This window comes from Phoxinus phoxinus, assembly GCF_949152265.1.
Source record: "Phoxinus phoxinus genome assembly, chromosome: 7".
In the NCBI taxonomy this organism is placed as follows: Eukaryota; Metazoa; Chordata; class Actinopteri; order Cypriniformes; family Leuciscidae; genus Phoxinus; species Phoxinus phoxinus.
In genome coordinates this window covers 13,281,304-13,308,986 of record NC_136882.1, presented here as the reverse complement: position 1 = coordinate 13,308,986, position 27,683 = coordinate 13,281,304, and the positions used below count along the sequence as shown (strand labels likewise).

At 38.0% G+C, this 27,683-nt stretch overlaps 1 protein-coding gene across 4 annotated transcripts; it reads right to left on the bottom strand.

The window, feature by feature from the left end:
- Positions 1–9,983: 9,983 nt before the first annotated feature.
- On the bottom strand, positions 9,984–26,150 carry LOC307002291 (OX-2 membrane glycoprotein). 4 transcript variants are annotated; one of them, XR_013798456.1, is made up of 10 exons: positions 26,030–26,132; positions 24,355–24,467; positions 24,196–24,271; positions 23,797–24,117; positions 20,942–21,271; positions 17,657–17,941; positions 12,729–12,830; positions 11,899–11,962; positions 11,260–11,469; positions 9,997–10,918 (listed from the first exon to the last, which is right to left on the bottom strand). XR_013798456.1 is itself a non-coding variant. In XM_079619763.1 (9 exons), exons 3-8 carry the CDS (start codon positions 24,263–24,265, stop codon positions 11,901–11,903), a joined length of 1,167 nt encoding a protein of 388 aa, XP_079475889.1. In that variant the 5' UTR covers positions 24,266–24,271; positions 24,355–24,467; positions 26,030–26,150; the 3' UTR covers positions 9,984–11,469; positions 11,899–11,900. The 4 variants fall into 4 exon arrangements, 2 of the variants coding, with proteins under 2 accessions (XP_079475889.1, XP_079475888.1); XR_013798457.1 differs by having other exon boundaries at positions 11,899–11,959; XM_079619763.1 differs by having other exon boundaries at positions 9,984–11,469; positions 11,899–11,959; positions 26,030–26,150.
- Positions 26,151–27,683: the final 1,533 nt, after the last annotated feature.

Below are 27,683 nucleotides of genomic sequence, written 5' to 3'. Positions count from 1 at the left end.
AATTTTTAAATCATATAGTGCATTAAAATTTTATTATCTCCTGTTTGTCTCAGGCACACACAGACATCAACAATCAGCGTATGAATCTCAAAAATGGTGATGATCAAAAGTTTCATGTCGCAATGCATGCTGGGTACCAGGATAGTATAAAACTCCCAGCATGCTCTGCTGCATGAATAAAAAAATTTAAAAAAATATTCCCACCATTGTTGAGATGCATGTTCTAATTTGTGATATCTCTGTGTTTCTACAAGACAGTGTAGCTCTGTTGTTTTAGGTTATGCTTGTGTTATAATTAAATTAGTCATTGTTGCTGTTGTTTCACAGTGACGGTAACATAACACTTTTGATTGACAATAAAACTCTGTATGAGTGAGAATTAACTACTTAGTGAATGGACAGGCTATTTAGTGATTTTGTCATGATAGTGAATATAACCGCAATCATTCACAAACTGTGTGTGTTCACAAGTGTGACTTGCAAAAACACAGTTCAAGCAGCAAGAGAAAACATAATGTTATGGCATCAGCGACCCAACTAAAGCAAACACTGATCTCTATAATGGTAACTTCAAATCAAACATTTTAAATTAAACATCTCAATAACAACTTCTGTAGATGGATGACAGAAATAAAGTAAAACTGGTTAATAATACGTGTAATAATGTGTTATGGCTGGAAGTCAGTTGTAGTTCTTGTGTTTCTCTATTTTCTGTTCTTGTGTTCCTCTTTCCTTCAGTGATTCTGCTTGTTAACAGCAGGTGTTCATCACTAATGCTCAACAATCACTTACATATTCACTTTATTATCTCACTGCAACACTGCGTCAATGTTACTTTTACTCTTTGTAGTGTGGATTTTCCTGTGGGGTTGAAAGGGTTAACAGTGTAAGATAAAAAGACACACCCACGAAAAGTATTTAAACAGTAATAAACTGTAAGTTATAAAACAGGTTTATACTGGCAACACTGTTGCCAGTAGTTTACTGTAAAATGTAGTTTTTTGGGTCACCATTGTGCTGAAGAGTAGAGCCTGTGCTTCAGTCCAGCAGAAGATCTAGAAACATCGATGAAATGCTGCATGTTGCTTTATTTAACAGACGGTGACTGTAATTGCTGGTCAAGTGGAAATCTTTTTATGTACTTAAGTTTTTTAGTGGTTTCTAATGAAAGTTCTTAACTCTTTTCTCACATTATTAATGCATTATACATTTTAGTTAATACATTTAAATGATAGTTGGTCAATTATGGCAGTCGGTTTCTGCAAGTGAAATTAGTTTTAACTCGAGTTTTAATTTAGTGCATTTTACAGTAACAAACTGTTTATTACAGTAAAATACTGTAGATTACAGTAAAGAACTGTACAATTAACAGTAAATTACTGGCAACAGTGTTGCCAGTATTTTACTGTAAAAAAACCCGGTAAGGTCTAACAGTGTAGCATTTCTTTCTTTCAGCACTAAAAGAAAAACCTTTCCCCCTTCTGTCTGCTACTGTCCTACTGACAAAATGATTTAGGCCCTTTTGACAATTATTAATAACTGTTACATTGACTCCTGGCTTTTATGAAGGGCAATTGATAATGAACTTCATTAATTGCCAGTTAAATGTCTAAGAAGTTTGCACAACCTGTCACTGGTTTCCATGTTTTTCGGGGTGGGACATGTCACCCTATTACTGCATCCCGAAAAACACTGCAGTGTCAGGTTGCGCAAACTTCTTAGACAACAAGTAGTCATCTAATTTTCTGGTCATAACTTTTTAAAGTCAGTTGCATAAATATTAGCCTGGCTCCGCCCTCCTACGTACTTCCGCCTTCATTTTTATTTTCCTTCAGTACTAGGTCTGGGATTGTGGTGTATTCTTGGGTTTTCTCCAGTCAATTTTTTACCGGTCCAATCGGCGAACAGAGGGAGTGGCTGAGAACGATGACATTGAGGTCGTGCGCTAGTTTGAGTCGTCATACGTCACGACCAAACGTTAGCGATTGGTTATGGCAGATCCAGAGTGACTCTGGGCAGATCCAATAGTTTTAAACTTCAACAGAGTACCCGCCTTCAAGGAAGTTAATGCTTGTCAATGGAGAGTGGCCAGACTCTCTGTACAAATGAAATGTACGAGAGTCTGGTATGGAACCAGGCTACATAAATATAGATTGGTCTAAAAGAACTCCGAAAAGTGAAACAGTTGGTCAGACCAGTTCTTAACACACAGTCTTAATAAAATTGCTGTGTTTATGCAACTGACTAGATGTAGCCATTGCTTTAAAATCTATCAAAATTAACCAGTTTGAAGAACCTGATACTGATGGCTTAAAGTATATTTCCATTGTTGAAACAAAACTATGTTCATACTGGTTGATTAAATAGTTTATAAGATAAGTCACAAGGAAACATATTGAAGTGACTTAAGGCCCATTTGCACCAAGAATAAAAACTATAAAAAATAACTATAACAATAACTTTAGTGCCGTCCAAACCTAAACAGAATGTGTTTATCATTCATCAGCTGGAAAACATTTGTTTTTAAAGAGATTCAAATGATATCGTTTCTCTGTGCCTTTATCGTTATAGTTGTGTTCTGAACTAAATTGTTATACATTATACTGTCGTTCTTCTTCACCTTCACCTTCACCTTTACCATAAATATACTTTCTGTACATCCTGTTGGATTGCTTACAAGGCTATGACGATTATTTTCTGTATTGGGATAACATGTCTGCTGAATTATTATGTGTATCTAAATGGAAAATAAAGGAAGAAATTTGAAGTGTTATTTATGCTTGATTACTTCCTTAGCCAAATGTAATAATTTTACAAACTGCCAAATTAGGTAATAAATAATAAAAGAGGCTAAACCTTGGAATCTGTATAGACCATCATTCTTTATGCAGCAGTGGGGAAAAGGCCTATACCTGGGTCACATTGCCAAGCATTTATAGAGAAAGAAAAGCCAGGACAGGAAGCGTGATTTTTGTGTCAGAATTAGATCCGCGGAGTAACTGACACATAAAAAGAATTTAGAAATAGTTCAAAAACATAATAAAAAACTTTCACATACGAGACTGCTGGAGTCACACATGACCAGTATAGATGGTTGGATTTGCTTTGTGTATTCTTTAAGTGCAATAACTGCATGAAGTATGCAAAAAAATTAAATAAAAATAAAAACACCACAGACCACAAAATGTTCTCCTGTCCAAAATCATCAACAGGATGAGTGCATGTTTGCGTAAAGGAAATGGAAACCACAAGTATCAAAAATAAACAGACCAGTGACAGAAATAAGTGTTAATCTGTTGGTTTGAGTTTTGGAGACCATTTATGGCTTGTATTTAAGATGGATTGGTTATGCCTGAGGAGGAAAGCTTTGTTCCTGCACGTGTTAGTTTTCATCCTTCATGTAAACACTGATGCACAAGGTGAGTTCATATTCATATGTAATGTCCAAGAAAAAATCCACTATTGATGCTGTAATTTTCACTGACTAGTTCTCGGCTCATAAACGTTCTATTGCATTTACTTTTAGTAAAAGTGGAACTGACTAGCATCACGTCTGTAAAGTTTGTACTGAAACTGATGTGTTCTTTTGTCATTGTCTCTCTTCATTTGCTGCAATGTTATGTTTTAGGTCATACCCCCACATGTCCTCTCTTTAAAGTTCTGCGAGGGGCTGTTCATAAAGTCTGTACAAACAAGCCTTTCAAGATCTCCTGCAATCTGAAGTTTTGTGATCATCAGACAAGCAATATTACATGGACTAGAAAACACTTGAATGGATGGATTCCAGTGTCTGGAGGTCAAATGTCATCATCACAGAACTATTCAGCACATGATCTGTTGACTTCATATTTAACTTTCGCAAATATATCAAAGAATCATGATGGCCTCTACAGGTGTGAACTAAAGTTACCAGACTCATCAGCAGTTGGCCATTATATTAATATTTCTGTCTCGGGTAACTATTTCAACTTTTTTATGTTAACAAATAAGATTATGTAAGGCCGTCAAAACCAGCTGTGGTAATTATATGAAACTTCAAATTAATTTTAAACTAACAAATTAGTTTTGTTTTTTCCACAGATGACTGCCTGGGAGATGAAAAGTCTTTCATTGGAAGTAAGTGCAGTTTCAATCTAATCACAGAGTGATGTGCGAATTGTTCCACTTAAGGCTTTTATATATGATTCAGTTGAAAAACTAAATACTATAATAGTATTATATACATTTGGTTGATGCTCCATCCCTCTCCTTTTTGAAAAGAATGTGGAAGCTTTTTCTTTGATTTTTTAGTGACAACAGAAAGAGACACAGATACCAGCGCTGATTCAAACCCATTGCTGTCGTATCTCTTTATCTGTGGTGTAGTGATTCTGCTTCTCATTGTAATGCTCACCTCTATCCTGTGTGGATTTCAAAGTAAGTAATTTTGTAATATTTTTTATGATTTTGAGATATTTAAGTTTTAGCATGATCCTGACTTTGTCCCTTTATGATCACTGTCAGCTTTGAGAAGAAAGAAAACACACAAAGTGCAGGTTCAGGTACGCTTTTATAAATTACTCTGATTAACGCTGTAAACGTAATACCTTTTTAATTCTTAAACTAGCTTGCATGTCATTCAGAACTAAATTGAAAGCCTTTTAAATATCAAGTTACATTTTTTTTTTTAAGTCAGTAAACAGGCTAAATTATGAAGAAATTAAGAAAGTTTTAAAAAATGGAATAAAATACATCACTGATAAAAATAATTCTGTGGTGTAGTAAATACTACAGAAAAAAAGAGTAATTTATACCCCCATAAGTTAGTTCAGGCCAAAAAAAAAATCATAGGCCTACTCATTTTAAGATTGTAGAAATTAAAGCGTATATCGTTATACAATTAAGTAAACCCATTCCCATCATGCACTGGGGATTATGAATAATTAATAAGCTTGCATTTTTTTACTTTCTTTCCAGCTGTATTTACACTGTTTTATCATTGCTTTTGTTATTAGGTTTAGTAACTTGCTTTTTTGTGACATCTGGAGTTAATTTTCTACTCAAAATGACACATTCATACTAATATATAATCCAACGAATGTTACTATTATTGTGTTGAAGACTAAAATTTCATCTTTTAATATAATTTCATTATTAAATATTATGTATCTGTATTATTATTCTTTATTGGTATTCATAATCAGTTGTATCATCTTATGGAGTTTAAATGCATGTGTTTTGAATGCATGAAGAGACTATAGATAGCATGATCTACAGTATGTGAGGATCACATGTCAGACAGAGGGAAGCTATATTCTGCTAAGGGTGTGTACAACATTTTCCACTGATGCAAGTATATCACCAATGTAAACAACAAGGATAGTTCTTAATATGGAAGGGGATTGCGCCATGTTTAAGCATGACGTGTAGGCCTACATATGACATATACGTTCTAATTTTAAGAAGCTCAAAGCAACATGTTTTGTTACCTTACATGGAAGTTGTAAGTCTCTCTGTGATGTGTATAAGTTCAATCTTACTGTACCACCTCAGAGAAGCATTAAGGCATGATGAGGGGGTGAGAGGAAGGAGGAAACAGAGATTATGGGGTAAGGAAGGAGAAACCCAGGAACCATTCACATCTGAGAAGATAGAATAATGGGGAATGGAGAAATCTAGAATGAAGACCTCCTCTCATGTAGCCTTATTCTTATATGCCTGAGTTTCTCTCTGTCTGACACATGACACATGTTCAAATAATAAATCTCTTGGCAAAATATCAGGTGTAGCTTCCGTGATTCAACAATTATGGGGGAAGCGTGATTTTTAGAATCTACAGTGTATTGTGTAAGTATTGAGATCTCTGTGTTCGGGTACCACGTTACTTTTAATTTGTAGATATACTGTATTATTTAATTAGATGCTTTAAGTAAAGCATATGAATGACTTAATTCAGTTACGGTATATTGTTTGAGTAAAATGTACTTGAAATATATTATTGCAAAGTGAACTTAAGTAAAAAGTACTTTACGAACGCCAAGTTAAAGTAACTTATTTTCTTTGTTAATTTATTTAACTTGCTTAAGTAGATTTTACCTAAATCCATATGGAAATTTGCTTAAAAATGTGCTTGCAAAATCTTGAAAAAATGTCTCATTGTTTTTTTCTTCTTCAGTGATGTTAAAATGTCCACAGTTATGTAGATGTAAATGCAATTTATTTCCAGAATATACAGTTTTATGAACTCTAGTTGAACTTAGGATGTCACTCACAAACTAATTATAAAATAAATTTACAAAAGAATTATATTAGTGCAAAGAGTGTACTGTCTTACTCATAAACATGTTATCACAGACATGAACATTATCAATGTATCTCATATGCTTCAGACATCCAAAGTTTTTAAAATGTTATTAAACAAAAGTGGCTTACAAGATGTGAACATTCAACAGAGCACAGTTTTTGTTGTCTGTTTTTTCTTTCTTTAAATTACAATTTAGAAAATTCCTCCTGTGATTCTGATTAAAATGATTTATATCACAGGGCCGTTGAATGCTTGAATCTGATTGGTTGACAAACGTTCTACGGTGTGCAATTATTTTCAGGGAACCGCACGGCTAAAGTAGTTCCAGTCAGGTCTTGACCGCTTTACAGTTCCATATCACTTCGCGTAGTTATAACTGTAATAACGGAAAATATTGCGAGGTGTGGTAACTGTATAAGCGAAATAATTGACGACAGGCCGTTGAATTATTAGAAAAATAATGCACACCCGAGGTGGTAATGCGATCACGACGCGAAGCGGAGTAGCTACCTACATAAACTGTTATTGAGCCCATTTTTAATTTTTTAACTTATTGTCCTGTTGTGTTTACAGTATGCGGATCTTCTGAAGTGTGATGAATTTGTCTGTGTGCAGTACTCTGAAGAAACACTGACACATCCGGCTTTACCACCTGAACTGTCTACACTTTTGAATATGCATCTCTGAGAAGCATATTCAGGTTGTCATCTCTGCTTCACTTCACACCAGCACAATCATCAGCACACCGTCAGGAAAGTTATTTATAAGAACATTTTTTAAATATGTTCCCATTGACACACAGCTTTATGTAGTTTTGTACCATGTTTAGTAGTTGATTATCCAGTGATCATTTTGAAAAAAATAATTTTTCAAAAAGTTTTGCTTTTCTTTTAGCTAATGCATCAAGGTCCGTTTTAAGCCAGAAGCTTCATACTTTTTTTTAAATTCATAGGTTTTAGTACAAAAATTTAACTTTGGACATGTGATGAGACTGTCAAAAAACACATCGTATATATATATAATTATTTTTATTTCTTTTTTCAGATTTATTTTCCAGTTTTTTGAAATAAAAAAAATTAAGAGACATTTAAAGTAAAAAGTATTCACAAATTTTGACCCAAAACACAGTTATGCAGATTTTTTTCTTCATCTATTAGTTAGATTTGTCTTAAATTACTTCTGTAATTCTGGTGCCTCTTTCCTTCACTCACACACATTTTACTAGGATGTCAATGATCGTCGGCTTTCCTGTATCTCAAACAGTAGAGCGTTGGCGCTTGCGACGCCAAGGTCATGGGTTTGATTCCCAGGGAAAGCAAGAACTTAGAACTAATAAGAATGTGATAGTGTACCTTTGGATAAAAGTGTCTGCCAAAATGCATAAATGTAAATGTTATGAACCATTGATATTAACCAGCAGATGGAGCCATACCTCTAAATATTGCTCTAGTCTACCAAAAATAAAGTAGCCTACACATGACTGGAATACACATACGTGTACTGTATGCTATAAATAAATACAATTGTATTTATGTTTCTGAGTAATAAGCATAAGGGAACATAGTGAAGTGGGTGACCTATTGTGAAGGCTTAGCTGTAGCCTATTGTCACCATCCTGTCTTATCGATTTCAAGGCTATAGCTAATATTTTCGTTTTTTAATACCATGGCTCAAAAATGACTCACGGATTAGATAACATTCAGTAAATCTGAATCCTCATAAGATTAATTAAATGTTACAAATAGGCTACTAAAAGTCACATCATGGTAACAACAGTCATATTGTCACGATCATCAGCTGGAGTGCCCTTGAGAGCCACCAGGGGGCACTCCATCATGGACTTTTGCCATTCCATCAAAGACTTCATTCAATATACAAGATTATAATCATAAAGGTTGGAATCCACTAGGTTGGAATGCACAACTTTGAAAAGCTTTGAAAAAAAATCTGTATTGCATTAAGGCTGTATTGTATACGTAAAGGTGAATTGACTTGACTTGAGCCAGTAGATTTTGCCTTTATTTACAGTCTAGAGGAGTCAGCTCTGGTTGCCGAAAGTCAGAGCAGGTCTGCAGATTATGGGTACTATTATATTATTATCATAGTTCTGATTTTTGCCAACTAGAGTGAACTCTTGTCCTGTTAAGATTTTAAAAGTTGCGTAGTGCATTCCGGCCTTAAACCTCACATAGAAGAAGCCAGCGGAGTCACAAGGCCAAAACAAATAAGTGTCAAATGAAGCAGAATCTGCGCTGTTAGTCACACAGGACAACCCACAATCTTCTTATCCTCTCTCTGTAATATCATGAACAAACTCCTGTCTGTTTTCACAACGGAACAAAGCTGGTATCAGCCGCCTGACATGAGAACACAAGGGGCAGGTTTAGATCTATTAATCTGGAACTCTTCAGTGTGAAAAGAGTTTAATTTGGAGAGATCACAAGTACTGAAACACATTTTTCCTGGAATATTGTCAAAATTGATGACGCACTGTGAGGAACCAAAATTATGCCTGTATTCATTAAACTGACATCCCATTTACAAGGCATTTACTAGAAACTTTTCCATGTGACTTACATTTTTGTTCAATTTTTGGCATTGCTAGCAAAGTGCTTTACCAGCTATAAGGGACCGTTCAGGATTATGAAATGGACCACCGGAGAAAAATAGGGGAGGGTCATGTCTTTTTATTCTTTGTTGAGGGGAGGGTCATCTAGCTTTTTTTAGTCTAGGGGGAGGGTCACCCAACTTTTGTATTCATGAAAACAGTAAAATTTCAAAGTGGCTTGTTTGGTGCATATTTTTCCATGTAGTTATCTCAGTCTTGGCCCCCCATTGCTAGCAGATGGACTCTGACCCAACAAAAATCGAACCGTCCCCCGGCATCTTGTCAGTCAAAAATAGTCGATCTCCGAATGCGAATGACCTGACTCCATGTGAGGATATCCTCCATATCCTTTTTCAAATACAAGGTCAATATTGATTTTCACTAACGACAAAACAACTAATTATCCGTGAATTTATATGGTACTAAGCTTTAGAAGCTTTCCATCTTTACTCTCCTCCCTGTTACGTTGCATTCGGAGATCGACTACTTTTGACTGACAAAATGCCGGCGGCCGGGAAGAACAACAGCTACAGTGAGTTGTTCAAAACCTTTCTTTTTAGTAAACTCTGTGTACACAAACTATGCTGTCAATGCTCAAGTTCATGTGTAGAGCCCCTGGTGATACTTCGAGCACAGTTTTATGTTGTGTCGAGCCTTCTTAGTGTTTTAAAAATAGCGCTTTTGGTGCTATCAAAAGGCAATTTGACCAAAACCGAAAATACTGTCAATCTTTCCATGCTAATTATGCTTTTAAACTAAAGTTTGACTCGGGTACAAAAAATACCCAAGGTTGCATTTTGGTGAGAGTTACGCTTTAAGTCGTTTGTCATGGTTGTAAAAAAACAATGGCTATCTGAACATCTTTGCCAAGCGCAAACCAGTATAGAAGTAATCAATACATTATCAGGGAGGGGCATGCATTTTTTCACAATCATTTTGGAGGGTCATAGAAAATATTTCATAGAAAATTCAAATTAATTTGGAGGGTCAAGTCTACTTTGACTATAGATCTCAAAACTCCTCCGGTAGCCCCTTAAATAAAAAACTAACAGTCCCTAACATAAAAAAAAAGCTCCAGGCACATTTTGTGTAATTTTTTTAATCAACATATGATTTACACAACATTAAAGAAAAATGTGTTCCTATCTATCTGCTTTACCACCCCATGTGTACCAAGAATGTGGAAAACTGAATATTCCATAAATAAAAATGTAAAAACTGTATCTACTGGACATTATTTTTCTCTTTCATGTCTTGACCACCAAAACTGCATCACATTAAATAGGCACTAATGTAATGAAATGGACACTCTTTGAAATACAGTAGTCAACATTTGAAGTGGATCAAAACCTTTCATCAAAGTTGTACATTAATTTTGAATGCATTACATAAACAAGTCAATACGACAATAAATACAACATCCATATATCACAAAAGGAAAATAAAGTACTTTATTCCATAATTTGTTGAATAGACAGAATTCTGAGTGAATTTTTTTATTCTATTTAAAGGTGTGGCCTATACATGTTCAAGAATATGGCACAATTATTTAACATACATGGGACAGAATTAAAACTCTTTCACCTTTTATCAGTTGTTATTACACTGGCTTGCACATGTGCACATGTTTAAAGCAACAAGATTTCACAGAAAGGAAGCCAGAAAAAAATGCGTCAGCCATTTCATTCCACAGCAGACTGCAGATAATGCATTTCCACTGGTAGCGAACGCTTGGAGAAGCAGTCACGACCTCTCAGTGTTATCCGAGTGCATTTCCAGCATGGTTTAGTTTTCCCACCATTGCTTTGGGCTCAGAGACCAAAGAACTTAAATTGTATAGTTCTAGTTAGTCTCTAAATATCTAGTTCAGTCTACTTAATCATTTAACAACAACAACAAAAAGAATGAGATACAAAATATTTAACGATTTCCTAATAGTATCCAAAGACTAGAGTGTAAAACAACTGTGTAGTCTTTAAACTACCTCACTGGACTTACATCCCTTCATCGGCAGTGCGAATGTCCACCTTAAAAATGAAGGGACAGAGCAAAATCAAGATGATAAGAAACTGTGTATTTGATCATGATACAAGTTTTAGAAAACTGAAAAAAGACATAACTATGCTTTTTTTTCAATAGAGAGTGTAATTCACGGTTTAATTAAGAGTCTGCTTACTGCAGAACCAATGGGTGGAGCTTGACGTCCAGCCACACCCTAACCTTACTCTACCCTAGTTTTCTTATTCTTTTTTGAGTGGATAGCTATTTTTTTCAGAGAATACAATACGTTTTTATCGTACTTTTACATTTAGGGCTTCATGCATTCTGGGTGGGTAAAATAACAGTATTAAAACAGACAAATACTAACTTAATAAAATGTCCTTCTGTGTCGAGATAAAACTCCATCTACGGCAACCTTCATATTAGTGATGGATTTACAAATTGTTCGGAATATATCATCTTTCCTCATTTAGGGATGTGTCACTGGGTGGAAAAGCACGGAAAACATGATAACAGGAGATTTCCGTCTTCACAGGTGTCTCAGCATATCCGCCTGCCACGGTCAAAATGATCCACTCTGTGGAAACATGACCGAGCACAAAAGTGACTTTAACATCATTGTTAAAATATGCACGTTAAACCCAATACTCTCACATTTGTAACCTGACTATGTTTTAAATTCCAGAATGATATGAATGCCAGAATATGGGAAAATTTGGAAAATTAAAGATTTGTGGATCTAAACTTAAGAACTGTACCAATGTATAAGCCATGAGAATAATATGACATATGACTATGGTTTTTATAATATGACATTTCAAATAATAAATATTATACGTAAAACAATTGCTAGGGCGATTACTCACACACAATAAATAACAACTTGATTAATTTTTCATTTCAATAGATCAGCTCTGAAGGATTTGTGTTAAGGGGAGACAAGCCAATCGCAGGGAAGCAGAAATAGGTCACAGGAAGAGGCTTTGCACTTCCTGAAGACACCTACATTCAACTGTCTGTCTCTCTGTCTTCTCGGCCTCGTCTCTGTAATTGATGCTCTTCAGTCGCTGCTCATGTTGAACATGTGAACATCACAAACATACACACAAAAATCATAAGTCTTAACTAAATTGGACAATGGTTTCACATTAATTAAATGTTATCTAGTACTTCAAGTGTAAATGTGTTTATACTGTATATATATACTGTATATATACAGTATATACAAGGTTTGTCTTGTTTACAACTTAATTTGTTATTGACCCAAGTTTGTTTAAAGAACCAGACAGTATAATGAACTCCCTTGTCAGAAGCAGCAGCAGTAGTTTGACTTCAGAATCACTATGTTGGGTGTACTGTGTTTACATAAAAAAATAGTGCCGCTACAGCGTGTACTGGCTTGAACAATCTAGTAAGCCTTAGGTAAGTAAACATCATGGCCGCACATAAACAAGCTGCTATGGATCATTTTATTGAGTTATGTTCACTGCCCTGAGCAAAAGGCCACAAAGTGAAGCTGCACACATACTGTTTCCATGAAGCTGTTCTGAAGGTTTTTAATTATTATACTTTCAAAACTGGACATCCACTTAGAGCTCAAACTGGAAAATGAAAGACAATATTTGCTTTTAATTGTGACAAACTATTTTCAATGACACAACTTGAGCAGGAGCAAAACTGGAGTCAATTTGTCAGATAACTGGACAGACATCTGAGAGCACTACAGGATATCGACATTTGCATGGTGGGATCTTAAACTTAAATAGGCTGGCCTGATAATGACATACATTTGTCTTTTGTATGATTTTGACAAAGCATTGCTATATGAATACTCACCATCCTTACGCAGGACACACTTCCACAAACAGAAACAAAGGCAGAGGACCAGAAGGAACGCTACTGTAGTCACAGAGATCAGGATAGTAAGTGCCGTGCCAACTGGTGAGAGAAGCAGAGAAAGTGAAAGACTATTTTAGAGCATTTGTTCTATTTCACCTGAGGAATTCAGAATATAAACTTTAAGCACTTTTATGTCACAGGGGTTGATTTTTTATAAATCCTTAAAAAAATAACTTGTCCTTTTGTTATAAGAAAGTGTTATAGAAGGTCTTGGATTCATTTAAATCAAAATAAAATTTGCACTATCTCTGACAATTTGAGTCCCATGATGCATGTCCCGTGTTTGCTGAGGCGGCGAAACAGATTTTGGTCATGTGGATGTTGCAGTTTGAGTGAGCTGTGTTTGAAATGTACGATGCACTATCAGGAGTTTCAGTTTAAGCTCCGATCTAGTTGACTTTTCTTCTCGCGGGAATAAAGTAATGTGGAATTGCGTGGCATAGCTTTCAGGTGTTTAGATATCTACATTAATAAAGTTTATGTAGTCTATCATCCACACTGTGTTTCTTGTCTGGTTGATTTATGGCTGTATTTAGCTCTGATGAAGAGTTTTAACTTTGGAGGTTCAAAGGAATTTTTCCACTGGGCCACAGAACTGACCCTCTGTGCCACTAAGCGGACGGCCTGTGTTTTTGGAGAGGCTTCTGTGGTGTAAAAAAAAAAGGAAACCTCTAAGGGATATTTGGAAGAGCCTTGATGCCAGTGGCACAGGGAATTGAGGGGGTAATGTATAATAAAAAATAATAATATGAAAGATACATAAAAATATATCACACCAAGTTGTGTGCTCATATCCTCCTAATACCCTCAACAGATTGTCTCGCCACCTCAGTGTTTTTTGTGAAGCAGCAATCTCAGGTTTTGTTCTTCCCATATCCGCTCAGCAATGCCGCTGGAATGTGGCGCCCGCCCCCCTCTTACAGAGGTTCTAGGTACTAGTTCCCCTGGTCATTGTGTTCAGTTGATTCCCTGCCGATGAGTTGCCTGCCCGCCACCACTGGTGACTCGGGAGGCGGAGGCGTCCAACGGACCATTCGCCCCATCTTCACTCAAGACACTCTTCGCACCAAACAGACAGATTCTATGTAAAAAATAAAATAAAAATCCTCTGTCAGACTTTGTGGCAGCATGGCCACTCCTGCCAATGTCTTTCAGTGGGTCCTGAACATCAAAAAGGATTCAGTTTGCTTCGCGTCCACGGAATGTGTACCCTTCACAGAGAGAGAGGCAGGATTCTAAAGTCAATATTTTATATTACCCAAAAAAAGGGTGGTGGTTGCGTCAAATTTGAGATCTACGGGGCCTAAACAGTACTCTTTGGACATCCAGTTTAAAGATGCAAATCATCAAACTTTTAGTGCCACAAATTAAATTCTTGGATTGGTTTGTGACAATAGATCTAAAAGGATGCATATTTTCATTTTGAGATTTTGCCAGAACACGGGAAGTTTCTCAGGTTTGCTTTCGGGGGTGAAGCTTACCAATATCGAGTACTTCCTTTTGGGCTAGCTCTGTCCCCACGCACGTTCACAAAGTCCACGGATGCTGCTGTGGCTCTGCTGCTACTTATACATTTTTGGATCAGTTAACAAATCAACTTCATGTAGCTGAATTAATATTACCATCAGTTAATCTGTTTGTTCAGCGAACACTCAGTATTGATCGTCTATTAACTCTTCAGAAAGGATATTTTCCATGTCCACAGAAAAAAAACTCTTTCTTAGCATATAGCTGTGCTCATAATCGTTAAATTGACATTGATTTATAAGCAGACCTACATACACATAATCACGCATACATGGGTAAAGTAAAAGTGACTGAAAAACCAGAACAGAGCAGAAGAATGAAGCTTATTTAAACTCCAGGAAGAACTCCCTTAATACAAAGCTCCTTTGTTAACAATTTATTATATTGTACGATACTTGCATTTGCATTAGCTGTTGAAGAGCGTCCGGATATACAGTCGTGAGGAAAAAGTCGTGATAGTTTGGTACGATGGTGCTTAAGTTGTAATTGATTTCTTCCGGGTTGAATGAAGAAGCCTTGTGGAGAACTTGTGGAGTTAGTTGAACATGTTATGGTCTAGGAAGGTACAAATGGCTTGATGTGTGTGGGCCTGCCAGCGCAACTGTGGCGGCGAGGCCGGATGAGGTCTCACGTGAACAGCAATCAGGAGCAGAAGCCAGCAAATGCTGAGGGAACTTTGGCCCCATCCACACTACTGCGTTTTCGTTTAGAAACGGAGACCTTTTGCTACGTTTGCACCTCCCGTCCAGACTACAACGGCAAAAACGAAGACCTAAAATGGAGAAGTTTAAAAACGCTGCCGACCCCGTTTTGCGTTCACCAACACTGGGCATGCGCGTGCCGGTGTAAACAGGCGCATGTAGGCAGTTATAGCATTGTAAAATGCATTATTTACTTGAACATCAGCTGCTAGCAAAGACATCAATGTCAGTAACGCTTGTAATTTGTTATCCATGTTGCAGTCCCTAACGTTACGTAGTCCAGGCTGTTTTCTTCCCGGGGACGGGTCATGTGATGGGTGGCTGACGAATCAGGGAAGGATACGCCATGACTGATGACACCCAATCATAGAGCCGAGCGTGAGCCTCTGCGTCATCGTGTCTAATGTCCTCCGTTTTGACCGTCTTCTCTAAAACGCCCTCCGGACATTCAAGTCTTTGCTAGCAGCTGTTGTTCAAGTAAATAATGCATTTTACAATGCTATAACTGCCTACATGCGCCTGTTTACACCGGCACGCGCATGCCCAGTGTTGGTGAATGGTCACGTAATTCGCGCTTTCAGTCGTTTTAATGTGGACGGAGATCAATTCTAATACGCAGCTAAAACGCTGTTGTGGACCGAGATCGTATTCGTTTTCATTCTCCGTTTCTAAACTAAAACGCATTAGTGTGGATGAGGCCTTTGTGTTGGGTTTTAAATTCCACAGAGGTCACACCTTTGAGTTTTGGCTTGGTCTCATTGGCTTGACCAATGAGAAAGTTGCCATTCTTAAGCAGGAAAATTCCTTTGTTTGAAGAGATGACTCATTTGAATGATTGGAGTAAGCTGGCAGTTTGTGTCCATTTATACTCTGATAAATATAACAAACACACTGCACACATAAGTGTGAGTCATTAAACAAGGAATATGTTGATAGGAGACACCACCTAGATGGGACTACATTAACTAGTTCAATCATTAGGCATGCATAACCCTATACAATATTAAAAGACAACATACAAGCATTAATAATACACAAAGTGTACTTGGGAAATGCATGTTCATTCATTAGACAGATTTGTAAATTAATTAGTGGAAAGCATTCCATTTCTATGGGACTGCATGTCTGTTTGTTGTAGCCTGTACTATCTCCCAGCGGAGTGTCTTTGAAGTGTATGAGTTGGGGGAAAGGGGAAACCCGACTTCACAGAGTCTGCCTGGGTGAGGGGTTGTGAAGATTAAGCGTAAAAATTGTGTGTTTGATCAGTCCAGTCGTTACACAGAAGAGCTAACGGCATACAGTATCCTTACTTATATGAAGCATTTGGGGCTCAGGTTAAACCTCAGGAAGAGTGTTCTTTCTCCAAAACAGAGAACCACTTTTCTAGGTGCAGGCACATCTGTCTCATGCACATGTAGATTTGACCCTAACCACTATGAGAGACATCAAGCTAGGCCAGCAGCTATCAGTACTGCAAATTCAAAGGTTGCTAGGTCTCAAGGCAGCAGCAGCCAACATTATTCCTTTGAGTCTATTGCACTTGTAACCTATTCAGTTCTGTTTCAACAGCAGAGGATTTTATCCTCTGAATCATCCTTCTAGAGTCGTAAAAAAAGTAAAGTACCGCAGACTTCTTGTTATTCGCTTTAGATGTCAGGATTCCATATCACAACAGAGGCCCGGCACTAGGGGCGTGTTGACGTCGCAAGTGGTGCGGTTCTCAATGACCAGCCAGTGGTTTTTGGGTTAGCCCTCATACCTCCTGGCACATAAATTGCCTCAAGATAAGAGCAGTGTTTTTAGCTCTGGAACACTTCACCCCACAGTTGAGGAGATACCATGTGCTGGTCTGTACGGACAACAACTTGGTAGTGGCTGCATTTGCACACTTTTTTTCAAGCAGGTGCAGCAGATCGTTCTCTGGGCAGAGAACAAGTTCCTGTCTGAGAGCAGTTTACATTCCGGGGTATATAAATGTGGGAGAAGACATCCTGTCTAGGCAGGGGCAGAGGCCTGGGGAATGACAACTCCATCCAAAAGTAGTGCAGTCCATATGGCAGATATACAACAGAGCAGAAGTGGATCTGTTTGCCTAGGAGACAACCTACTGTTCCCTCTGATTCTCCCTCACACCTCCAGCTTTGTTTGGGCTGGGCAGGTACAGGCGTGGGCGAGGTTGCCCCTGCAGGCTTTTCCCCCGATAGCTCTGTTCCAGTGAGTTCTAGCAGGTTTCGCTAAGACTGAGTTCACCTCCTTCTAGTGGCACTGTTCTGGCCGATACGAGTTTGGTTTTCGTACATAGTGTGACTGGGGATTCCAGTCCAGAGAAAACGTCTATCTAAAGTGCAAGGGACAATGCTGAGGAAACTGAAACAATCATAAACTCTAGCCCTGTCAGTCCAGTACTGGAGTTCCTTTAAGAGCATCTCTGTCTTTTCATTGGATTACTGATGATGTCACCCCTCTCCCATGAGGCATGTGAAATGGCTTTGCCTCTAGGGGTCAGGGCTCACTACATTAGGATAATTTCATAGTACAATAAACCCATTTACCTCAAACGATCAAGACTTTTTTATTTTATTTTATTCAATATAAACCATCATAAGCATAGTGCATAATAAAATAGTTCACACTCACTTTTAGTGTTCATGGAAACAGCAATGGCATTCTCCAGTCCTTTATGATGAACAAGACATTTGACAGAGATATCCTTCAGGAGTCCAGCCTGGATGGTCAATGTACTGATGACCAGAGTCGTCCCGTCACTCTGCTGGATAGCGGTGGTTACAGGTTGACCAATGATCCGGTCATTTCCCTCCACGTTCCATACTATTTCGGCCTGTGGCTTGGCGACGGCAGTGCAGTTAGCCTCGATCACTCCGGGAGATGCAGTCTTGTAGCTTACTTGAGGTTTTGGTAGGACTGTAAATGTATATGATACAAGATATGGGTTTTGTGTCTTACTCCCAGAGAGTTTAGTCTTGGGGTGTGAAACATTTTAAACATTTTATTTAGTCAGAATTCACAGCTACTTGTGAATGACCATTAGTGGAAGTAGATGACTTGGACCTGCAGAGTGAACAGTTACAACATGCTTAAGCAGGATTAACATTAGAAATTACCAAATTGTCTACCCAACATTTTACATTTCTGAAGATACTATATGTTTGTTGTTAGGATGACAAATGTTTTAAAATCTAACTGTGCTCGAAAACTTAGGAAGCTGACTTGTCGCATCGCTGCCCTATCAGGCAATGACTTTTCAGGCAGTTTCCGCATGAAGGTACGCCTCAAAACTGATTTTGTACAGACTTCTGATGCAGCATAACAGTTTAATGATCTACAACAAAATAGAGCGAGATATGGTGAAAACTAACTGAATATTTAATGACTACAATAGTAATTTCTCGCTAGAAATGACATCTTAAGTGGAAAATTGATACAAAATTAATTTACACAAACTGACTACCAGCCGCAACTTTCAGACGCCATCTTTATTTTTCTAGTTCATCTGCACAGAATGGAAAGCACAGGATTGTGGGATATCAAAGGCAGCGAAGGATACGTCTATGCTGCCTTTTCAAAAATCTATCAGATGAAGGTATTGTAACGGGAGGAGAACACTCACTGTTGACAATCTGTGAGGGTGGGTTGATGTTTATCAGGGGTTAAAATCTATCAGGTGTACAGGTGTATCTGCAAGTCTGTTCACAGGTGCTTCCAATGTTACTGATGAGCCAGTGGTGCAACGCGATTGGCAGATCTACGTAATAAAAACCAGGTCTGAAGATCTTCCGAAGCCGGTACTTGTGTCACTGCAGCTTACCGCTATATCGCCGTTAGTGCCTTCTACGAGTCTACGAGTGGGAGGGGTCGTAACTTGACCGTTGAGCTTGATTTATGAAACTCCGCTAAATGCATAATCGTCATGTTTTACTCGTTTGAATTTATCTTGGTATTGTGGCTGCTCGCCTAGGTTTTATTTGTCAACTGTCTATCGTCATCCATATTGGAGTGAATTTGTTTGAAGGCTACTACTGATTAAACTAATGTAGTTATAGAATTATATCTCTTAAAGGTGTGGGGTTTATTTTGAAGTGATTACACCTGCACATTGTTATACCTGCTATTTGCTTGCTGTGTAAATCTCATGTGTGATTATGCTGTTATATCTTTATTAGGGTCATTTGTGGGATAGCCTCTGTTTATTTGCTGGTCAGCCAGGGGGCGCCAGATTATAACATTCCATTGTGCCATTTAATTGGAACAATAAGCTGCATTTATTGTGTGGGTTGTCGCCTTTGTGGTCATGCATATAGTTTTTAAACTACTATTTAAATACATTTTGTACTTTGATAAAAAAATTCTGTGTATGTCTGTTACTTGTGTATCACAAGGGTAAAAGTCCTGCATGCCCTAAGTATTACGGTTACATTTTCTCAGGAGACAGGAAGTGAAACTAACATTTCATTCGAACGTGCCTTGATGCCTTCCAATCTTGGAATGCTTCCTCTGAATGCAGAATTTATCCCTTTTCGGACGCAGCCGAATGATAACTGAATGATAACCATTTCTGTTGGCTTGAAAAGCAAGAGTTGGCTTTGTACAAAAACTGATCTGCATGCCTTCTCTGAGTGTTTACAGCCCACATAGTTTCACCAGTATTTCAAAGCTACAAAGATGCCCATTCAAACCACAGCATAGCCCAAAAAAGAGGTATATGCTTGTCATTCCAACAGAGGATAAGCAATTCACATTCTTACAAAACCATGACACCAGAACAATACAAGGTTGGTATGAATAAGAGATGAGTGAATGTAATTAAATTCTTAATTGATATACTGTCATTTATTCACCCTCTTGTAATTCTAAAACCATATGACTTTCTTTCATCGATGGAACACAAAATATATTTTGAACATTGATTTGAATATTTTGTATTCATACATTGAAAGTCTTGCTGTTTTGGACACACTGGCTGTCATTGTATGAACAAAAACATTAATCAAAATATCTGTTCTACTGAACTGAAGAAATAAAGTCATACAGTTTGGAACAACACAAGGTTATAAGTAAATAATGACATAATTTGGGGGTAAACAGTCCCTTTAAGTAATCGTCGGTGGTTGCATACTCTTTGAACAAATGCAACAGTACAGAGCAAAAGCAATAAGTGAACATCAATCAGAGAGAAACAGGGCAGAGAACAAGAGCAGCAGTGTGTTAGTGGAACAGTGACACAGTCATTCACTGACACAGTCTGAATAAATCATAGATCTCACAGTCTCACCCTCCTACAATGAGTTCCTTTCATATCTCTCTCTCTCTCTATCTGTCTGTTGTCATCATTTTCTCCAGTGCTTTCGTGTTTAGCCTTGTCCTGCCCTCGCTACCACTCTGTGCAACAGCCCGACCAGCTATATGCACTGAGCTGGATTTGTGTTTTGCTCAGTTCAGAGTCTAACAATCAAATATCACTATTGAAAAATACACTCTCAACAGAATAATTGTATCACATTAAGTTGAAATAATGTCTGTCATAATTGACTCACACTCAAGTTGTTCCAAACCTGTATGAATTTCATTCTTCTGCTGAACAGAAAAGAAGATACTTGGAAGAACATGGGTAACCAAACAGTTGATTGACCACATTGACTTCCATAGTATGGGGAATAAAATACTATAATAAAATACTGTGGAAGTCAATGGGGTCCATCAACTGTTTGGTTGTGAATGAATAGTAAACAGTAAACACTGCCTTCTATGATTTTAATGGCCATCTTGACACCAATGAGCACTGTTTGCTCGCTGAGACAGACCAACCTAAAATTAAACTTATTGTCATCTTAATGACAAATATTGGCATTATCCAACTAATGAAGATTTCACTGTAACAGTGGACTAAAACCCTGATGGACTTACCATAAATAGTAAGGCAACTTGTGGCACTCTTTGTGCCATCCGGGTATGTGTGGAACTCACAGGTGTAGCAGGCCTCATCTTCAGCTCGGACCGGCCATAAAGTGAGCTCTGTGTCAGACAGGGAAGGGTTCAAGCTCGCACGGTCCACAAACTCTTCTTCAATTACAGGGTCACTCTGCTTTGCAAAAGATGCAACTTCACGGGATTCTGCTTTATTCACGATCTTCTTCCACAACACCTGCTTGACTTTCTCTGGCAGGGCATACCGACAGGCCAGAGAGGCTTGTTTACCACCCACTGCAGTCTTGTTGCCCTCTGGGATCACCGTTGCTGTAAATCAATTAAAATAAGTTTATAGTATACTTACAATTATCACTGTAAAGCTGCTTTGAAACAATCTGCATTGTTAAAAGCGCTATATAAATGAAGGTGACTTGACTTGAAAATGGCATGACAATACATGTAATCTGTTATACAGTAGATATACTAATATGTCCATACAAACTGCATTAAACAATTGAGGTAGACTTTGGGAGTGAGAGATCTAGTGAGTCCCAGATGAGACAAATATTCAGGTCAATAGATATAGCTGTAAAGAGCATCCAGAATACAAACCCCACATGATCAATAATGTATTGGAGGGAGGGAAGGACAGTAGTCAACACATCCTCCCTAAAAATGATTGGCAGATGCTGAGCATCCATGATGAGACCAGCAGATGTTTCTCAACGTCACGTTCAAAAACACAACCATACTCTTTTATTGTTCCCACAATGTTATTGTACATGAGCCAAAGAACAGAAACTGATGAGATAAATGGGATTATCAGTGCTAAAGACTAAAACTAAAGTAGGTCCTATTACTAGGAGACACTTGTCTTTCATTCATTTAGCTGTTGCTCTGCATATCCCCCTATTTCCATACCTCCTTTGTCTTAAACTGATGTTCTATCACGCTATAATCCATTGCGCTCTGAAAGGTCACAAAACTCTGGGCTTTTGATGACAGGGGATATCAAAGTCTTCTAGAGGAGCTAAAGCTTTTTCCCATTTGTCTCCTGAACTCTAGAAAAGCCTTCCTGAAAATGTTCAGAGATCAGACACACTCTCTAGGTTTAAATCTACACTAAAGACACATCTCTTTAGCCAAGCATTCACATAATGCTTCTCATAAACTTTTCCTACAATTATACCTGATGAAATAGCATGAACAGCACCTACGCTAATTGTTTTTGTTTTACTTCCTGTTTCTGCAAACTTGTGCCAGCTTCAGTCTGGATCCATGCAGCCAATTGCGAAGACTTAAGATGATGCCAACTTTGGATCAACATACAAAACTATCAAATATTATCCTTATATTGTTATATTAACCTGCATTTTATACTGTATCCTGTATTGTATTTATTACAGTTGCAATTGCTGCTAACACTGCACAAAAAAAAACTGCTGCCTTAAAGTACAATCAACTTTTTTGATTGTTTTTAAATCAATACATTTTTAAATCATTTCAACTTAAATTGCATTAGACTGACAGATTCAGCAAAAAAGGAGCTAAATCTTGTATAAAAAAAAAACATAGTTAGCAATGTAAAAACATGTTGTCATAACTTATTGATCATACTTTTTTCAGTGTAACATGTTTGTTGTGTCTGCTTAAAGCTGCAGTCCGGCACTTTTTTGGGTTTAAAAATATCAAAAAAGACATTTTTGAAAAAAAACGTAACCAGCCAGTGTTCAAAAGTATCTGCTTGCCTTACCTCGATTCAAAACGGTAAGCTTGTAATAATGATTTTAATTCCAGTGGTACTGGTGGATTTCCGCGGGAATTTCGAGCATGTCTTTGCGTCATTACGTCACTTCTGTACACATAGAGAAGGAGTCCCCGGCTAGCGTGTGTGGATGATGGAGGTGGAGATTTAGCTTAGCACTTGGTATGGCGGATCCCGAAAGTTTAAAGCGACAATCACCAGTGACAACTGGAGATTCACCAGTTGTAAAACCCAAAAGACTTCGGACTTCAGAGTGGCTTCAGAAAAAAAAAAATTTTTCACGTTTTGACGTGATATAAGCAATCGTTAGATTTAATCAGCATGATATAGCTACTGCAATGCTTCCCCCCACCCCCCGAATTTGGTCAGAACAAAAGTGAATGTTACTTACTTGTTCAGATGACATTTTCCGATGAAAATTCTAATGTTGACACTTTCAAAAAGTATACTCTGAGATTGCTGATGACAGTACAGTATCCACAGCGACGCGGCAGCCTCAATACATTGTGTTCATCCGCGCTGTTTCATGCCGATTTACTACCCACGCACAGTTAATAATTCCGCGAATAACTGCAATTGCAGATTTCTAACAGAGATGGCGACAAAGAGGAAAAACGACGGACTGCAGCTTTAACTCAATACATGACGTTATCTAAACCACATAGCTGTTTAATACTGCCATATGGATATTATTACTTCAATATTTTCTGCTTTGAAACAAAAGTATTGCTAAAAGCGCTTTACAAATAAACTTGAATTGAATTGAATTGAATTGGACTGAATGGAATTGAATCACTATCACAGTGGCGTGTTTTGTTCCTGAATGAATCAGCGTTTTTTAACTAATCGGTTTCTAGTGATTCATTCAATGCATTCATCTATCAATTTGTGTATAAATCACAATTTTTCAACTAATCACTTGTGTGAGTGATTCAATGATTTACTCATTTAAACTTATCGCCACCTACTGGTGTGTAACAATCCCCACCGTCAATTAAAGTCTCAGTGTTGTTGCACTGTAATGATGCTCACGTCAAATAGAAGTTGCGTAGATGCATTTTCCCAAAATATCTCGGCCAAGACTCACCGGTAACAGTAAGGCAGGTCCGTCCTTCCCTTGAGCCTTTTGGATGAACATCAAAGATGCAAGTGTAACAGCCCTCATCCCTATAGCTGACACGTCTGATGGTGATGGCACTGGCATCCCGCGGAGAGGCCGCTAGCTCCACATGTCGTTGACCGCTCACGCTGTCTTGTTGACCAGGCTGGTAATTGATTAACGTCTGGTTCTGCACATCCAGCCAGCGGATCTGATGAACTGATTCTCCTTTAGCCTTGACAAGCGTACAGCTCAGGGTAAAAGGCTGTTCAACCAGGGCCTCCAGACGTGCTGGAGCTGAGACCCTGCCTGAGACACACCAATACTGAGACTAATCCAAATAAACCACTTACACACAGAACAATGAGACTACTGCAAATCACACACCTTGTAGTCTGGACACCATCACCAAAGACATACAGATCTGTAGACATCTTGCCAAGGAGACCACAAACATTTTAACCTAGTGGAAAGGAAGTATTTCAGTAACTATAGCACCAAATTATAAGCTATAATTGTAAGAGATTTATTTTTTGTCTTTTGTACCTTTTGTATTGAGAGCGCATTTAACAGTCCAGGTTGGTCTTGTGGGATGAAAGTGAAGGTGGTGATTTCTGTCGATTAGAGTCGTTTCCAACATCTTACTGAAGGGCTGCCATCTGTGTTCACATTACAGACAAAAAGAACATTTGTGAAAGTATACATTTGTAAAAAAAGGAAGGATCAGCAATATAATTAGATGAAAAAAAAATATTTAAAGATTTAAAATAGATTTATAGATTTGATATGTGCATTAAAATGTTATGTGGTTAAAGACAATATAAAAGAAGGACCAATTTAATTTGCTTACATAATTCTTTACGAAACAAACGTTTTTATTATTATTTTTAACTTGAAGATCTGGATTGTATAGAGAAGGAAAAAAAATGTACAAGTGTCCAGTATCAAGCTCATATATATAAGATGAGTTTGAGTGTTATTTCATAGTTTTCACGAATTTCTAAAATAAATACATAAGAATGTATATGTGTGTCCAAACCAAAGACTTAAGTATTGATGTCAATGAATATTTCAGGGGGGAAAAACACATTAAGGTGTGTTTGAGCAGTGTCATCTCATCTATAACTACACTAAAACAACAACATTCATGAAATTAATTGTTCATCTGTTTTAAGAGGTCAAAATGATTCCACAAGGGTTATATAAATATAAATAAAGTTTAGTAGACAGAGTTAGCTGAGAGCAGTTATACAGTTGATTTATAACTTGTATTTTCTTTTACATTTTTTTTCTTTATATCTGAATCAAAATAGTGTTTACACATTTATATATAATGTAAGGATAGTAAATTAGACCTTGATTTTTAATAAACTGATCATTTATAATGTTCAAGTAAATGGTAAAAGGATCAAATCATCTGACAGTGCCTTTTAGATCACAAAATGAGGCTAAAGTTTGATATTAAGTATCCTAATGGCGGGCGTACACGGTGCGATTTTTTACTGTTTTACGAGCTCGCAGATTATTTTTTCACTCGGGAGAAATCGAGTGCAAATCGGTGATGCTCGCATGGTCGCGGCTCGCAGCGTGTGAGAGGAATTACGAGCCGAGCCGAGCACGTTATGAGCACCTCCCCGACCTCCCGATCATTTTTAAACATGTTTAAAAAATTCGGGGAGTCGGCCCGATTTTCACCAGCGTATAGGCTGTCCCCTATTGCCAAATCATACACAACTGCCTCACAGGCTAGATCGATGGGGCTATAGCCTACCTCAGTGGCAGCAACCACACAGCGTGCGCATACACTGTCACACACACACACACACACACACACACACACACACACACACACACTCTCTCTCTCTCTCTCTCTCTCTCTCTCTCTCTCTCTCTCTCTCTCTCTCTCTCTCTCTCTCTCTCTCTCTCATGTTTTTATGTTGAACGGAATGGCTACTGTTACAGTATCTGCATTTGCACACACATTTCTGTCATTTTTCTATCTGAAGCTATTGCCTGAAACATTGAAAGCTCTCACAGAGACTGTGTTTAACCGCCAGCTCGGGATAAAATTCGTGCAGGAGGACAGTCGTGCCGTGTACCAGCTGCTTTGACGCGATTATCAGTTTAACTGACTCGTAACGTGTGCAATATCTCACGACCTCCCGAGTGTCCGAACTCGCACCGTGTACGCCCGCCTTAAGATGGTCAGACTGTTACATACCTCCATGTGGTGTAGATTCCTTCTGCTCTCAGCTGTACATGTCAACACACTGATTCAACTGCAACGGTCTTTTCTCCACCCATACTAACACACTGTACCAACGTCAAGCACGTGATGGCTCTGTCTCAATACTCATTGAGCTGCCTACTTAGACAGCATTGTCAGGCATCATAGCTCACACACACATACTCAAATGGCACCAGTGCCCAAATACGAAGCTAAAAATTCTAATTAAACAGCCACATAATGTACTCTATACAACTATATTTTAGCTTGTGCTGTATTTTTGCCTGACCTATAAAGTTATACTTCATGTCTTTACTAATAATTTTCAGACAAGTCTTAAAATAATCATTATGTATGTACGGAGTATGTACTGGTACTGTATGTTAAATTTCATTTTTGATCCCATTTTATATTTGGTGGCTTTAACTTGTACTACCATTTACTTTAATAATTTGATACAATGCACTTATTGTGCATAGGCTACATGTTTTTACATTGTACTGTATACCTGCATGTACTGTAATTACACTGTAGTTAATTTCTGTGGTGACACTTTATTTAAGTGTCCACATTAGACATTCTAACTAGAAGTAACTTTGCAACTGCATGTCAACTTATTCTACTAACCCAAACCATGACACCTAACCCTAACTTAACCGTCTACCACAGTCTACTAATTTACTAATGAGGTTTAGTTGACCCTTAAACCCCCCCATATCCCCAAACCTGTCCCTATCCCTACCCGTATCCCACTTAAATAGGTAATTAATAATAGGCCTAATAATACAAGTGTTTTGAAATACAACATGAATACAAAAAGTACATTCTAATGATTTTTTAGTGTAAGTACATAGTAGATAAAAACACCTCAAAGTGTGACCCATTTTTCTATTTAATGCATTGTAATATGGGCGTCAGGTCTTGGGGAAGGAGAGAGCGACTGAGAAATGAATGGGCTCTATTTAAAGTTCAAAACAAAACAAAAGACAAACATAAACTATCCTGTGGGGGGGGGGGGGGGGGGGGGGGGACACAGTCCTGGGTCGGCGGTGACATCGGACGGGAGCAAAGCACGGCAACCTGGCTGGACAGGCAAGGAAAACAGGGCAGGACACAACAGAAACCTGTACATGGAAAAAATTAAGCACAAGACAGAGCACACAGGGAGAATAAATAGGGAAGGAAATGAGGAAGATAATGAGAGAGTCCAGGAGGGGCAAATAAACCAATGACCAGGTAACAAGGTGGCAGGGCCAAGAACAGAGACTGACAGATGGCACATGACACACAGAAACAAACAAAAAAGCCATGTGCAAAAGGCACATAGAAAACAAACATGACAGAACCCATGGGTTCACACAAACACATACGACATGTACTGTAGAAGAGCACAACAAACAAACTTCCATTAGCCAAGTGCTCAAACAGAAAAAACAACAAGACTGAGAAGAGCACGGAACATGGATGTCTGGACCCGACACTGACACTGAACCGAAACAAGACTGAAGTGTCAGAGCCCAGACACCAAGCCCCGAACACCCAAAACATGAGAGCACACAGCCCAGAGAACAACCCAAACCCTCACATTCACACAAAGGATAAGACAAACAATACATGAGTGTCAGGAACCCGCTGTCACTAAACCGAG